At 31.6% G+C, this 16,156-nt stretch overlaps 2 protein-coding genes across 2 annotated transcripts; both read right to left on the reverse strand.

Annotated features, from left to right (window-relative positions):
• Positions 1-1,755: 1,755 nt before the first annotated feature.
• LOC139520457 (uncharacterized) lies at positions 1,756-2,859 on the reverse strand. Its single transcript, XM_071313114.1, has one exon. It carries the CDS (start codon positions 2,857-2,859, stop codon positions 1,756-1,758), a length of 1,104 nt encoding a protein of 367 aa, XP_071169215.1.
• Positions 2,860-9,268: 6,409 nt separating this feature from the next.
• On the reverse strand, positions 9,269-10,456 carry LOC139519533 (protein wech-like). Its single transcript, XM_071311690.1, has one exon. It carries the CDS (start codon positions 10,396-10,398, stop codon positions 9,343-9,345), a length of 1,056 nt encoding a protein of 351 aa, XP_071167791.1. The 5' UTR covers positions 10,399-10,456; the 3' UTR covers positions 9,269-9,342.
• Positions 10,457-16,156: the final 5,700 nt, after the last annotated feature.

A 16,156-nucleotide genomic window follows, 5' to 3' on the forward strand; every position in this document is an offset into this window, starting at 1 on the left:
TAATTTCAAATTGATGGGGACCAGTTAATTAACAACAAACAACAAATTAAAAAATTAACAAATATAAATCAATACGAGCAGTCATTTAAATATCACGTTTAGACCGACTGAGACATTTGCATTTATTTTTTTATTGATAATCAATACCGTTATGATTCCCATTGTTATGGTATCTCATTACCCGACCCGTTTCCGTTGAAACAGTAGATATATCCAACTTCCGTTTCATGTATATACGTTATGTACTAAGTCCGAAATATGACAGTTTTTCCTCGTTCTTTCATTTGATAAACATGATAAAGGACTTTCAGTTTCGAAGTTCCCTTGCGTTCCGTATTTTTTCTATTTGACTTTTAATGTTTGCAACTATATATAAAAAAAAGTAAAAGTAACGATTCACTTCTCTTTCATTTTCCGGGTGCAACGTTTGGAGCAGGATTTGCCTACCCTTCCGGAGCATATGATATCACCCCATTTTGTGTTTGGGTTCGTGTTGCTTAATCTTTAGATTTCTATGTTGTGTCGTGTGATTTTGTTTGTCTGTTTGTCTTTTTCTTTTTTCTTTTTTGCCATTGCGTTGTCAGTTTATATTCGATGTATGAGTTTGGATGTCCCTCTGGTATCATCCGCCCCTCTTTGGGTCATTGTTATATGATGACTTACATTTTCTCTCAATACTTGTTTAGATAATTCGAAGGTGAACAATAACTGTTTCAATTAGATCATTAGGTCATATTCTAAATTTTGATTTTGGCTTATTTTTCACTTATTTCCGAAAAACGTATAAGATATCGACACATTATGTTTACTAAATATTTAGTTGCGACATGTCGTAACATAATTTTGATTGCAAGGGTACGTTGATCGTAAAAGGGAGGTTTCGCCCCTCTTGTATGTAAAAATACGCGTATGGTGATATAACTCATTAACCAAATATAATGAAGATTTATGGTCTTTTTGATTTGAGGTCCTTGGTTTGTGACCTTGAAATTAATCTCAAGGTCATAGCTTAATTTGACATTCTAGATTTTGACCTTTGCTTTTACCTCATATGTATACATGATAAAGCCATGAGACTTTTTGCAATAGGTTTCAACCCTTTTAACCTTGAAAAATACAACCTGAAGTGACCTTGTTTAAACCCGAAGTAGCTATTTTTGTTCTTTATTAATATAAAAGTATATAGAACCAGATATTTTTGGAATCAGTGTCAAGTAAATATTCAAATAGTATCGGAAGTAGCATTTTTTCAAACCGGAAGTAACAAATTAAATCCCTTATTTAAAAAATATTGTATAGAAACCATATATTTTGGGAATCAGCGTACAATAAGCTATCATTTGACGATTGCTGTGACATTTTAAACCTATTTTTACTACTTTCATATTAAAATACATGGTTTTTGGTGGAAAGACCTTTTAATTATCTATGATTTTGTATTTAGCCAAGTTGTATAGATGTAATTAAACAAACTACTTATACTACGTACAGAATATAAACACACGATTGCGTACGTTAATACAATATCTATGCACCCGTCATATCCTGCAGGGCTAGAACGGATGCTACACAATGAATGAGGGAACTTGAGGAAATAATATTGAACATTTTACTACAATTCTTGCAAACCTTATCCCCTAGAATCTCCAATTTTATTCCCATTTCAGGGTAACTATAACTCTGAATGTAATCATTATGCCATACTCGTTTTTTAATATTTAATCATTTTCAAATTTCAATTTACAACCGAACATATTACATCAGACTATCTGTGATTTTAGCGACATGTATTTTTCCGTAGTTCTCATGTTTGGCTTTTCCACAACCAAATAATAAATATCCCTCAGTGTCAAAGCATAAACTGTATGGTTCAGTGATTCCCAAATCTATACAAATGAACTGAAGTCCAAGTAAATGTCCATTTGAATTTATAACATGAAGTGCATCGTTACTATAATCTGCAACAACAATGTTATCACTTTGTGTTACAGTAATTGCATATGGTTTGAAGGTCCCTAATCTATTTTGCCCGTCGTAGATAAATTTGATGCAGCCATTTCTGTCTACAGCTACTATTCTACCATTCTTCTGTCTGTCGAAACAATCAACAACATAGACAACATTTTTTGAATCGGTGCGAATGTGCAATGCATAACTGAACAGTTTATTTCCTTTTTTGTCGAATTCTAATGTAAATTTCCGTTGATAATCACTATTGAATATTATAACTTGTCTGACCGAAAAATCCTGGACTGGAAATGGTGGTCCTTGTTCTCTTAAGCTGACTATTACTTCATTATCTTTGTTTACATGTATGGCCAATAAAATCATTGGAGTAGTATCCAAAACAGTCTTGACCTCACCCACATGCGATATGATTTGAATAGTACTGACGTCAAATTCTTTCATAAGTATTTCACCATCTTTGTTTATTGCAATGTCAAATACATTTCTCTTTAAGGTCTGTAATATCTTTATTGATGATTTGAAGAGTTTACCTTTTACAAACTGATTTCTCTTCGATGGTATATGGCAAAAGGTATAGTAAAGTAAACCGTCGTCCGAGCAAAGTAAAGTATGAACAGCAGGCAGAGTAGTTGTGTATGAATTGAAAACTGATGCAATAACTACAGACATTACCTCCTGTGAACTTGGTGATGACTGAATGATATCCTGAATAGAAATAACATCATGATCTTGTGAACACTGAAGTCCTTGATGGACAGTAATTTTACAGGAGTTACACATGCGTACATTGCAATCCACACATGTCCATTTGATTTCTTGACCTTTGCAGAAAAAGCATGAAACTGTCACTTGTGCTTTTCTAATGCTTGATGATTTCGTTGAAGTCGCCATTGACTGCATACAAGTGAATTAAGTGGTCAAGTGTATTTTTTCCTTGTATGTTGTTTCTCGGTAAATAGTGTCAAGGGTTAGTGCGTGACTAACTTGACATTTATGCGGAACCATTTTGCGGCGTAAGAATATATTTATAGATATACACCACTCTAAAGATTTCTGCATAGATACTGTTAAAAGATGAAATTTTGTCATTTGTATTTAGTATATTGACATTCTCAATATATTATCTGTACAGATATAGGTAACATACCTAAAAATGATTATAGTTTTATAGATTAAAGACGCTTTATTAATTACCAACATGAACTAAAAAGAAATAAAACATTTAAGAATGTTATGTAGATATAACTCTAAATAATTTGAAACATAATTTTTGATTCTGTTAAACTTAAATGCTCAGTTTTAAAAACAAAGGAAATCAGCACAAATTATCTTTCATGACCAAAACATCAGGTTAAGAAATATACAGTATGACATAGTATTTGTTTTTTAAACCAGAAAACAAATTCTGACAAATGCAAGACTGAAAGTAACTATTTTTCATAGAAACAAATATAAAATATTTACTTATTCTTTCTGATGAAACATATGAAAGATGTACCAAGTTGATTTTTATCATATCTATAGAATCATATTTGTCGAAAAAACGTTTAAATTCTAACAATATACCACTTATAATGTATCACTGTTTGAAGATTGACAGATATCAAACGTTCCATTTGAGGTATCGGAAATATTAGATAAGTATTTATCAGTGTGTAATGGTAGTGGTGATGTAGTTGTAGCAGATGAAACATATATGTATGATACAAAAAGATAGAAGAACTTATGTTCATACCTATCAGTAAAGAATTTAAAAAGAGACAGATAATAGTTAAAGGTTCCAGGATTATAATTTTATACGCCAGACGCGCGACTCATCTGTGGCGCTCATATAAAAAAAGGTTTTAAAGCCAAACAAGTATAAAGTTGAAGAGCATTGAGGACCTAAAATTCTCAAAAGTTGTGCCAAATACGGCTAAGGTAACCTAATCATGGAATAAAAAAAATCCTTAGTTTTTCGAAAAATTCAAAGTTTTGTTAAAAGAAATTTATAAAAATGACTATTCAGATAAACAATATGGATATCAAAAAGGCCACTGTAACAGCAAAATCTGTTGAGCATAATATTGTAAAACCAATAAAGACATTAAATAAATATATTCAGACGGCAGTTTTTCCAAAAAAGCTGAAGGAAGCACATGACAGGGCACAAAAATATTAAGAAAAAATACAATGTAATACTTGAGAATGGAAACTACAATTCAGGCAGTGTACCGCCTACTATTTCACTTACTTTTCAAAAGGATATTCTTGTTCATTGATTCAAATAATAGAAGACTAGAGACTAGAAAAAGGATATTCGATAGAAATATAACGTTTAGTTACATTTTTAACGGATTCATCCAAAAGCTTTCTTTTGTTTGTTATATAATTTACTTTTATATAAATAACAAGCTCATGACTTGTAACCAAACTTCATTTCTTTATTTAAAAGTAGAAATCAATGTGTCACAAAAATCAGTATTCGTTTCTGCAATTTTCTATATTTTTACATAAAATATTTTTTATGTTGTAGATAAAAGTAATTTATTGCTATTTTACAAAAGTTTCCATTGCTTTTCCTGACTGATAATTCCTTTCTCAGCATAGTGATGTGAAAAAGTATCGCTAGAAACTAAGGGTGCTCGTGCTGATTGTCAATGAAATTAACAACGGCGTCATAGGTAAAATAGCGATAAACAGATTATCATTGTTCATCTCAACTCGATAGCTTTTCTCACTTTCGCCGGCTTCAAACATGTGACTAAAATTAGATACATGACAAGTAACAATTCAGTAAAGAGAGAGTTAATGAGTGATGCATTTTATTACGCATTACACTATACTAAAATTCATGAAACATTGATAAATGAAACAATAATCTAATACATGTTCATGATGCGTTTAAATATTTCTTCTTTTCATTTGAAATTTAGTCAACTGATATAGTATCATGTTTCAAATATCTTTTTATCTTTGAATAAATTAATTTGATATAAATTTTTATAAAAATTTAATTTTATATTCGTTAGTTTTTCTTTTATAAGCCATCAACCTGAAAATCGGAGACTAGACAGAAAGACTCCCCCCCCCCCCGCCCCCCCCCCAAAAAAAAAGAATAAAAATTGCAAAAGAAAGAATACAATTGTATTAGCTAACCTAGCCTGACGGGTCATGCAATGTATTGTCATCACTTTTCCAATTTAGATATTCTGCAAACCGCTGTTCTCGACAAGAATAAGTGACAGGGATCTTCATATTTTAAGGTTCTTTACCATGTTTTACCTAACTTTTTATAAGAAAATTTGAATTTTTAAATGATAACATGGGTCAAAGATGTATTGTGATTACCTGGAACTGCAAGGATCTTTTGCTAATTTTGATATATTGGTGCCTACAACTTTGGGACTTAAACTAACTGAATCCTTTTTGCATATCCATACATGTAGCTTCCTCTCCAAAAATAGTCTTAACCAAAAATTGAATAATTAAAATTTTTTTATTTAGATGTTTTACTACTAATATCAAACTAAGGTTGCTTTCATTGTGGAATACGGTTTTAAATGGAACCATATGTTAAAGACATAAACTTTCTAAATCTGTTATTTATTAATTTAGCAAATAAAATTTCAGCCTTCAAATTTTTGAAAATGTGTATTACCCAGACAAAACCAGAGGATCATTATGTTTAATATACTAGGTTGATTAAGATGAAATAGGAGGAAATGGACGATTTTGGCTTTATTTTTTTTTCAATCAACGTAATGGAAACATATTTTGAATTTTATGTTAATTTAACAGAAAAACATCTTAAATTCAAAACTAACTTTTTTAACAGCTCAGACATATGACAAATTTAAATATACGGAACAGCTACTTGTATTTCATCACAAACACTATGGTTTTTATCATCAAATCTCCAAAAACAGGAAACCAGAACAATGGTCAAATGTTTATTCACTTGAAACTTCACAAACACGAATTCACAAGGAAATTGATAAATGATGATGACAAGATACAATTATAATTTGACAAAAACAAAGTCATTTATCATCAGATCTCAGGGAACAAGAAACCGGACATTTTGTCAAACGGTACTGTATTTATATCCTCACAAAAATAATAGGAAACTGTCAAAATATCGTAACCAGGAATAAGTATTTTTTTAGGAAAACGATTTTAAGATTTTTATCACAAATCGCCGAAAAAAGGAAACCAGAAAATATATCAATTGTTAACCAAATAAACTGGAAGATTTGTTTTCCTTAATATCTATTAAATTTATACTGAATAAGTTGAAGTATTCAAATTTCTCATGACAAACATACTCATGATAACTCAGAAAAAGCTTTTAAACCTTTAAAATATCTCCAAAACTGTAAGATTAAATAAAATGTATCTATGTAGAAACAAAATTGCTGCACATTGCTATGATAAAGTTTTTTTTTAACATTATATGTGCATCAATTAAAAAAAAAGAAAATAATTAAACATAGCCCTAACAAGCTATTATTATACATTATAACCTATTCTTTATTCGACTGTAAGAAATAGGCACTTTGTAGTTGAGCAACACGACGGGTGACACATGGGTATCATGATTTGTAAACCTTCTGGAACACTTGAGGTCACCCTGTGTTTAGTTACGGTTTGGGTTTCTCAGTCTCTAGTATTCAGTTTTCTTTTCGTCTTTTCGTCGTCGTTTTTTTTTATTTGTTGCTGTTTTTTTGCCAAGGCATTGTTAGTTTGTTTTTGACTGTTTTACACCTCTCTTTTTCAATATTTTAATTTTACAGATACACAGACATAAACAAAACTTCCTTTTTATGTATTTTCTCTTTTGCATCAGACGACAGAATAGAAAATAATTCTCTTCTGACTGTGGAATATCAAAGTTTTGATTCATATGGCCATATATAAACAGGGGTCCTCAACATTATCCTTCAAAACCGAGAACTTATCAGTTTTCAGGATTCAAGGATCAAAACATCTTTCACCATCGAAAATAAATCCGGAAGAGTGCTGCCAGGTCACTTAAAAATAAAATTGAGAATGGAAATGGGGAATGTGTCAAAGAGACAACAACCCGACCAAATAAAAAACAACAGCAGAGGGTCACCAACAGATCTTCAATGTAGCGAGAAATTCCCGCACCCGGAGGCGTCCTTCAGCTGGCCCCTAAGCAAATATATACTAGTCCAGTGATAATGAACGCCATACTAATTTCCAAATTGAACACAAGAAACTAAAATTAAAATAATACAAGACTAACAAAGGCCAGAGGCTCCTGACTTGGGACAGGCGCAAAAATTCGGCGGGGTTAAACATGTTTGTGAGATCTCAACCCTCCCCCTATACATCTAACCAATGTAGAAAAGTAAATGCATAACAATACGCACATTAAAATTCAGTTCAAGAGAAGTCCGAGTCTGATGCTTCTGAGTTTGTTTTTTTTTTTTTATTATTTAATTTTAACACTTCTGTCTACTGTTAAAAAGTCCGATAAAAAAAATCACTTGATTTTAATTTTAATAAATATATGACTGGTGTATATATCGCATTTTGAAATTTCAAATATGTACGACCAGTTCCGGGGTTAGATATACACAAGGTATCGGAAAGCGTTTGTGAGAATTTCAGACAACAATGCTGTACCGTGGTGGTATGAATTAAACAATAAACAACATATAGTAGACAATCAAAACTTTACCACATTTCAGTGTGAGGTTTCCTCGTAACAATTAATGGTACATACTATGTATTGGTTACCTGAAAAATCCAATACTGCACTATTGATGTCGTTTCTTCTCGGCTGATAGTAACTGTCCTACAACTTACTTTTCTATCCTTTAAACTTGTTTTCTGACTTCTTTTTAAGAACTTTTAAAACTTTGAAATAGAGCATACTAAACAGTGGAAATAGACATAACACTTTGTGAATAACGTGCGTTTGAAGCACCTTTTTTGAGTTTCCTTCATGGAATCTCTCATACTTACACATGTAAAAGAATGTAAAAATAGAAACGATAACGTTAATTAGCTTTATTAACAAATAGGACATACAAAACAATCAACTTAATACAAAGTCAAATTTGATTGAGGGAGTTGGAACCGTAGTTTCTTACTTATTTGTCAACATGGAATTTTAGAAATGTATGTCATCAATGATGTCAGTACCAAAGCACTGACAACCGAGCTGACTATACCCTCGGGGACTACACTCCACCAGCAGAGTTTTAGTAAATAAAAATAACACTTTATAAATTTGTGGATCTGGTGGGATTTTCTGTAATGGATTTTTTTGGTGTAAAAAAAAACTCTTTGTAGGTTTTTGTTAATTTATATGGTAAAATCTCGATTAACACTATATATTTACTTTTTTACAGTAAGATTTAACCATAATCGGAAGTGTTTCTTTTACCAGCAATTGGGTCCTTTCAATAGCAGTTTTGTCTGTACTGTTATAAAATACAGTTGATGGTCAAACTGAGTCGTATAAATTTAATTTAAATAGGAAAAACATTAATAACACATGCCATAACTTTACCTTAACCATGCAACTAAAATGTTTTGACAACCTTTGGTCCTACAAACTGTCGATTATGATAGTTTGGCATTGCACTAGACCATGATTTTCTCATTAAAGTTATTTGGACTTGTAATGGGTGACAATACTCGTAGATCGACATGTTGTGTCGTTTGTGTTTATGTAAATTGTGTTGTTCATATCATTTTGACGATGAAGCCTTTTCTAACTTAGCGCGCACAAACATATTTAACACCGCCACATCTATCATGTTCCTTGTCCAAGTCAAGACCTTATTCATCAGTGGTTGTCGTTGATGGCTGATTTTTATCCTTGTTGAAGGCCGTACGGTTACCATAAGTTCCTTACATTCATGACTTCGGTCTTTGTTTGATAGTTGTTTCATTGATCAATTATACTACATCTCCTTATTCGGGAGCTTACGGTGTGAATCGCCTTTTTTGTGTTACATGTAATTTTAAAGAAATGTCTTAATTATATCAGCTTATTTATGTTACGTGTTCTTTCTATTTATTTTTCTAACAGAATATTACATCGAAAGTAGATGATATGTACTGCTTCACTACACTTAAATAACTCAAGTCTGGTTAAAACTATTACAGGGCTGATATGCTCCAATTATATGATTGATTCAGCTGTGTCAAGAACATATTTAAAAATTAACACGTAAAAAGGGGTACATGCATCAAGTTCTGTGGTGTGGTTCACTTAACAGAGAAACAAGACAACCTTTATTCTTTAATATAGAACAATTGCATTATAAGCAATAGAAAACGGGTAGCATCTATTAGTCTTCATATTACATAAGACTGTCTACCATTTTAACGGCATGAATTTTTCCGTAGTCTTCATTTTTTTCCTTTGTGACATCCAATTAATAAATATCCTTCAGCGTCAAAGCATAAACTAAGTGGAGATTGGATTTCAAGATCGTTCTTAACTAACTGCAGAGCAAGTAAATCTCCATTCGAATTTAAAACATGTAGTGCATTGCTACCTGAATCAGAAACTACAATGTTGTCACTTGGCGTAATAGTAATTCCTTGTGGTTTAAATGTTTCTAAATACGTTTGTCCGTCAAAGGTAAACTTCAAGCGACCATTTCTATGTACAGCTACAATTCTACCATTGTTGTCATTGTCAAAACGGTCAATTACATAAACAACATTTCTAGAATCAGTTCGAATTCGTAATGCATAACTGAACAATTTGATCCTTTTTTTGTCGAATTCTAATGTTACTTTCCGTTTATAATTACTGTCGAAAATTATCACTTGTCTGACAGAAAAATCCTTGACTGGAAACGGTGGTCCTTGTTCTCTAATTCCAACTGCTACTTCATTCTCCTTGTTTACATGTATGGCCACAGATATCATCGGAGAAGTATCTAAAACAGTTTTTACTTCACCTACAGGTGATAACATTTGAATTTTGTTGTCATGGTGTTCAATAAAAAGTATTTCACCGTCTTTGTTTATTGCAATGTCACACACTTTTCTCTTTAACGTCTGCAAAATCAGCATAGCTGGTTTTAAAAGTTTCCCTTTAACTAATTGATTGTCGTTACCATTTTTAATGTTTGAGCTAAAGTAAAGCAAGTTGTCGCCTGACCTAAGTAAAGTATGAACAGCTGGCAAAGTAGTTGAGAATGAATTTAAAACTGACAAAATAATTGCTAACGTTACCTCCTGGGAACCAAGTGATAACCTGATTATATCCTGAATAGAAACAACGTCATGATCTTGTGCAGATTGAAGTCCTTTGTGAATAGTGACTTTACAGGAGTAACACATACGAACATCGCAGTCTTTGCATTCCCATTTAATTTCTTGTCCTTTACAGAAATAGCATGACACTGGGACTTGGGCTTTTCTTCTACTTGTGGATTCTAATGATTTCGCCATTTCTTACTGCTTTAAACATAATACTATTGTAAAATTACGTCCTGTCTGTTATTAAGCAAACCGTCTCAAAGGTCTATACTTAATATACCTCGATGAACAATGTATTTATAGTTTGATCTTAAGGACTTAAAGTCATATGAAAAGAGTTTCTGTTAATTATTATGTTGAGGAAATAATTGAACTAGTGTATGCATATATATCTAGCTGAGTCATTTACGCCCAGTTTTTTTTTAACATTATTACGAATCCATGCAGTATAGTCGACATTAAATATTGCTGATCAGAAATTTTACCTGCAAGTAAACTTTCGGGTGTTGGCGTTGATGTTTACGGATTGTTACCTTTTGATAAATAATAAACATTGAATCATTGAACAAGTTGACAATAAGTGCGACGATAGAGTGGTGTATATATGTGGTTTTTTTCATGTTTTTCATACATACCCAATTGTAAACTAAGCTTTGTCATAACAGTTAATTATTGATTTAGAGCATTATACCTGTTTACCCTTATACCTTTATCTTCGGGTCATTAAATAAGCCAACGGCTTCTACTGACCCCTAATCTTGTAATGTAGTTATGCAATTTCTCGTCTCATAATAATATATTTATATATATTAAACTTATTAAAAATAAAACTTATTTAGGTGTGCGCAGCTAAACACTTAACACGAACATATGAATTTATACGGGTTCCAATTTGTGCCATTTAATACAGACTTAAAATTATTCAAATTCTTTGCCGTCACAGTTAAATCTGATAGGTTATTCCACTGATCCACTACTCTAATTGAAATAGTATTTAGTCTATGTGTCGTTTTACACTGTTTAAAAAAAAAAATTAAGGAGTGACCTCTAGTATTATTAGATGGTGCTAAAGTAAATAGGCTCATCCAGTTTATATCATCTATACCATGCAACGCTTTGTAGACTTGTATGATATCATTCCTATCCCTACGATATTCCAAGGTTGGCAAACCCAACGAACGTAGTCTGTCTTCAGAACAAAGATGATATCTATTTTTTTACAGTGTAGTGGCCCTTCTTTGTACCGATTCCAGTTTGCGGATGTCTTTTTTAAGGTACGGTGACAAGACACATGTCGCATATGCTAATAGTGGACGAACTATTGATTAATAAATAGTGAGAAACTTATCCTGATCCAAGTTATCAAAAGAATGATGAATAGGAGATAACTCTCTCTGCGCTTTATTATAAATATCACTTACATGTTTTTCAAATTTCAAATTAGACTCGAATGTTACTCCCCTATCTTTTTCTTCATTCACTGTAGATAATGCAATAAAATTCAAGATTCATCCAACATGGTATAACGATATTGCAGGTCATTGTCAGGATTAATATGCAATACTTTACATTTAGCAGCATTAAGCTTTAATTTCCACATTTCTGACCGTTCACATAAACTGTCCAAATGTTCCTGTAACTTACAGCGCTCATAATCTGACGAGACTTTAGAATTAACTTTACAATCATCAGCAAACATTTTCACTATTCCCTCTACTACATCAGGATGGTCATTTATAAATGTTAAAAAAAGAAGAACACGTCCTTAAATACTTCCTTGTGGTTCACTTCTGACCACGTCTGACCATGTTGAAGGTGTGTTATTTATACGAACACATTGTTTACGCCCAGATAGAAAACTTTTTATCCAATTCATATACAGCCCTTCATTCCAAGTTTTTCAAGTTTGAAAAATAAACGTTGATGTGGCACGGTTTCAAATGCCTTGGAAAGATCAAGAAAAATCGCGTCTAGTTAAAAACCACTATCAATTAATGTTGACCACTCATCCAACATGTCCAAAACCTCCAAGACTTAAGTAATACATGATCTACCGGGACGGAATCCATATTGACTACTTGTAAAAAGATTGTTCGTGAGAATATACTTCATAATATTGTCTCTAATAATGGATTCACAGATCTTGCATACTACTGATGTTAAACTTACAGGTCTGTATTTACCAGGTTTCAGCTTTTTCCTTTCTTCAATATTGGTGACACTATGGCTTTTTTCCAATCGGCTGGAACTTTACCCTCTTTGGTAGACTTTGGTAATAATTTAAACAAGGAATAAAAAATTGCATGTCTTACTTCGTAGAAACTTTCGGATGAAGACTATCAGGTCCTTCATACTTATCTGTCTTTAATTTATTAAGTTTTGTTTATCACATCTTCCTAATAAATATTAATGTCATCTAATATATTGTTCGACTCTAAATTAGTATCCTAATCCTTCAAGTCTTCTGTTTGAGTAAACACACTAGTAAAAAACTGATTTAAAACTTCCACTTTATCAGCAGTACTGGATACTAAAGTACCATCCGGTTTATCAAAAGTGCTTATTCCTGATCTAGTCTTGAGTTTACTGTTGACCTAATTCCAAATCGACTTAACATAAGTCTTTGATTGTAAGGCCACTTTTTGTTCAAAACTAAGTTTGGAATTTCTAACAGCATTAGTACATTCATTACGATCCTTCACTTATATAGCATATGACAAATTATTTCTTGAATATTTATATTTTTTCCATGATTTACGTTTATGACAATTGCAAACTTAGTAGTTCTATCAATACACAACGGTGGGCTTATAAATTTACGGTCAATCTTTTTTTCTTCGGGATAAATCTATCAATATTTTCCGACATAATAGAAACCATATATTTTTAAATTGCAGTATCGATTATTACTATCTTCTTTCCGCGTTTTTTCCCCTTTCTCTCATTGTTGTTTTCTCTCTCACTTGCGTTGTGCGATTGTCGAAGTTCTAACGAAAGCTGTCAAGGTAAAGTTTACTGCACAACGCTGTCGGAGAATTAGAGTATGGGATGACAATAAGTCATTAGCAGTACATTCTGATTGTATTCAAATTTTTGGATGATCTATAATAATCATGGACTCGATAATATATATCCGTACTTCTTGTGTTTTTCAGTATAGACGACATCTAATTAATCATCAAGATAACCATGAAGACTGCTAATGATCACATAACCCGATATATACATAAACATTAATATATATAGAGTCCTCGGGTAATTGGACTTTTTTAGGTCTGTTTGATTTATAAAAATTAATTAATCATAATTTTTACCCGTATAAGAATAAGTTTTTTGTAGATCGAATGTTGTTTCGCCTTCAATGATGACATTAGTTTCCTTCTAAAGGTTGAACACGACTAATACATGCGCAACCAATCTCTAGCTAATGAGTTAAATTGAAGTTCACATGCATACGGATTCAATTGAACAATTCATCTGAGATGGATATTAGCTTATTTTGACAAAATTGAACTAACTGCTGATAAAAGCGAATTATTATTTCACTTTCCACTTTCATTAATAATTGAACAAAAAGAAAACAAAAATTTTAAATAGTACATGTATCACTGGTATTAAAGAGATAATAGTAACTGCAATTACGATTATCCCAATATGGCGACGGTAGATATCGGTAAAATCTTTACACTCGTTTTTCTTAAATGTAGCATGTTTTTGTCAATAGTTACTCAGCTGCAAGGTTTATCTATACCATTACATCATATTTGAATCGTAACGGTGCACTGGAATTGTCTAAGACCTGTGAAAATAGCCGTTGAAAAATTCGGGATGATAATCGTAACTCTATGGTATTTTTCTTCTTTGATAATCGCAATTTTCTTTATATGATAATAGTAACTGAAACATAATGAATGTGTCTTTCAGCATTTCAATGGTATTTTGTGTGTTAAAAATGTAAATGCCCAGTTAAACGATGACATTAACGCATATAAAAATAAATGAAGAAACTTACAGGTTAATATCTAGGATAAATTTACCTATATATCTCTAATTGATGAGAAAAAGAATGGATTAGCTATATCCCATATTCCAAAAGTGCAATCCTTTCAATTCATTGCTCAAAATGAAAGTCACGTATACCACATTTTCATATGTCAAAAAAGATATATGCCTGTTTCATTGATTTCAGGAAGGCATTTGATATATAGATGCCCTCTTTTACAAATTGTCTTATTACAACATAGATGGTCCCTTTTTTTAGTATAATGAAAGATATGTATAAAGAGGTTTTGTACTTGGTAAAGATCTCGGAAGGTATCACTGATTTTTTTAATTCCTCAGTTGGGGTAAAACAAGGGTGTATTTTAAGCCCTACATTATTTTCTTTATATATTAATGATTTACCATCTATTTTTGACTCAACATGTGAACCACTCAAGTTAAATGATAATGATATATCATATCTGTTATACGCTGATGATTTAGTTCTTATCAATAAATTCAGCCGTCCATATTTTTCCTTTGGATTCACTTTTTTCTATTTTATACTGATATATGATTTTAAAAATTAAATTCAAATGTTTTGATCAAATTCCCATGTATTTTAGGACGTTTCTTTAAACAGTGTGGATGGTAAAGGATCTAGAATAGTTACCAGTTTATTGTTACTATTGTTTATTGTCACTTTTGTTTTTTGTAACTTTTGTTTATTGTTACTTTTGTTTATTGTTACTTTTATTTTTTGTTTTTATTAGCCTTACCTATAGTCTTACGAAGCATTTGACAGACGAAAAAAAACACAAATATGTATATTGATAAATACATCAAAGGGCCAAACATGTAGATTATCACAGTCGGAACTGGTTTAATTACAAAGATTTTTATAGATTTTAAAACAAATATTTTGTGCTTCAGAAAAATACATGAAAATTAGGAAAGGCTAATTTATGTTTTCATTTAATAGAAAAGTACTAATTATATGGCAAGTATGCAAATACAAAAATGTTCCTTGTTTAGTACCTTCAATATTTTTCTCAACAATATCTTCCATGCATATGTATGCAGCATACTTTTCACATACCGAGTATTTATGAATTTTTAATAAGTTTGTTTCTAATTTTGCGGAATATGCGTTATTTTATTCTCATCTTTGCAGTCATTCTTTGAATAAGTATTTCTTGTAAGAAAATTTAAAGCTACATCAATTTTATTTTTTGATTTTCGGGCTTTTGGCCAAACTATAAAAGAACACAAATCCATGTTTGTCAATGAACTCCACGTTACTTAATTTCATAATACACAAAGAATCCCATTTAGGGCAAAACATTCTCTAGTCTTATATAGCATTAAATGTTTTAAGGATGTCATATTATCATAATTCAAAATTGAATTTGTGTTGTTTATAGTTTATATCTGAGATACTGAAATTTCAGTGACAGTCATGAAGTAGCTAATATGAATAAGAAGGTGTGGTATGTTTGCCAATGAGACAACTTTCCACAAGAGACCAACATGACTCAGAAATTAACAAATATAGGTCACCGTACGGTCTTCAACAATGAACAAAGCCCATACCGCATAGTCAGCTATAAAAGAAATGACACTGTAAAACACTTTTCAAAGTTATCCCTTGTTCATCATAACTTTTAAGTTGTGATATCATCCATGAAAAATGACCGAAGTGACATGAAAACTGTAGCCACTAATTTCTCGTCAAACGGTTTTTGACGAATACTAAATGTCTTTCCTACTTCGTTATGGCATAATAGGGTATGTTCTAGAATTAAATCAGCAGTGGCTTCCCGGGGCAGAAATAGCACATATAACCACCTACAATAAAATAATTTAAACAATATTAACTATATTTACTATTTACTTCAGAATAAATTATTTTTTGTTTACTGTCTTAATCAGAAATCTGATGTAAGGTGACACATGCGTGTCGCCTGAC

Source organism: Mytilus edulis, chromosome 1, assembly GCF_963676685.1.
Source record: "Mytilus edulis chromosome 1, xbMytEdul2.2, whole genome shotgun sequence".
In the NCBI taxonomy this organism is placed as follows: Eukaryota; Metazoa; Mollusca; class Bivalvia; order Mytilida; family Mytilidae; genus Mytilus; species Mytilus edulis.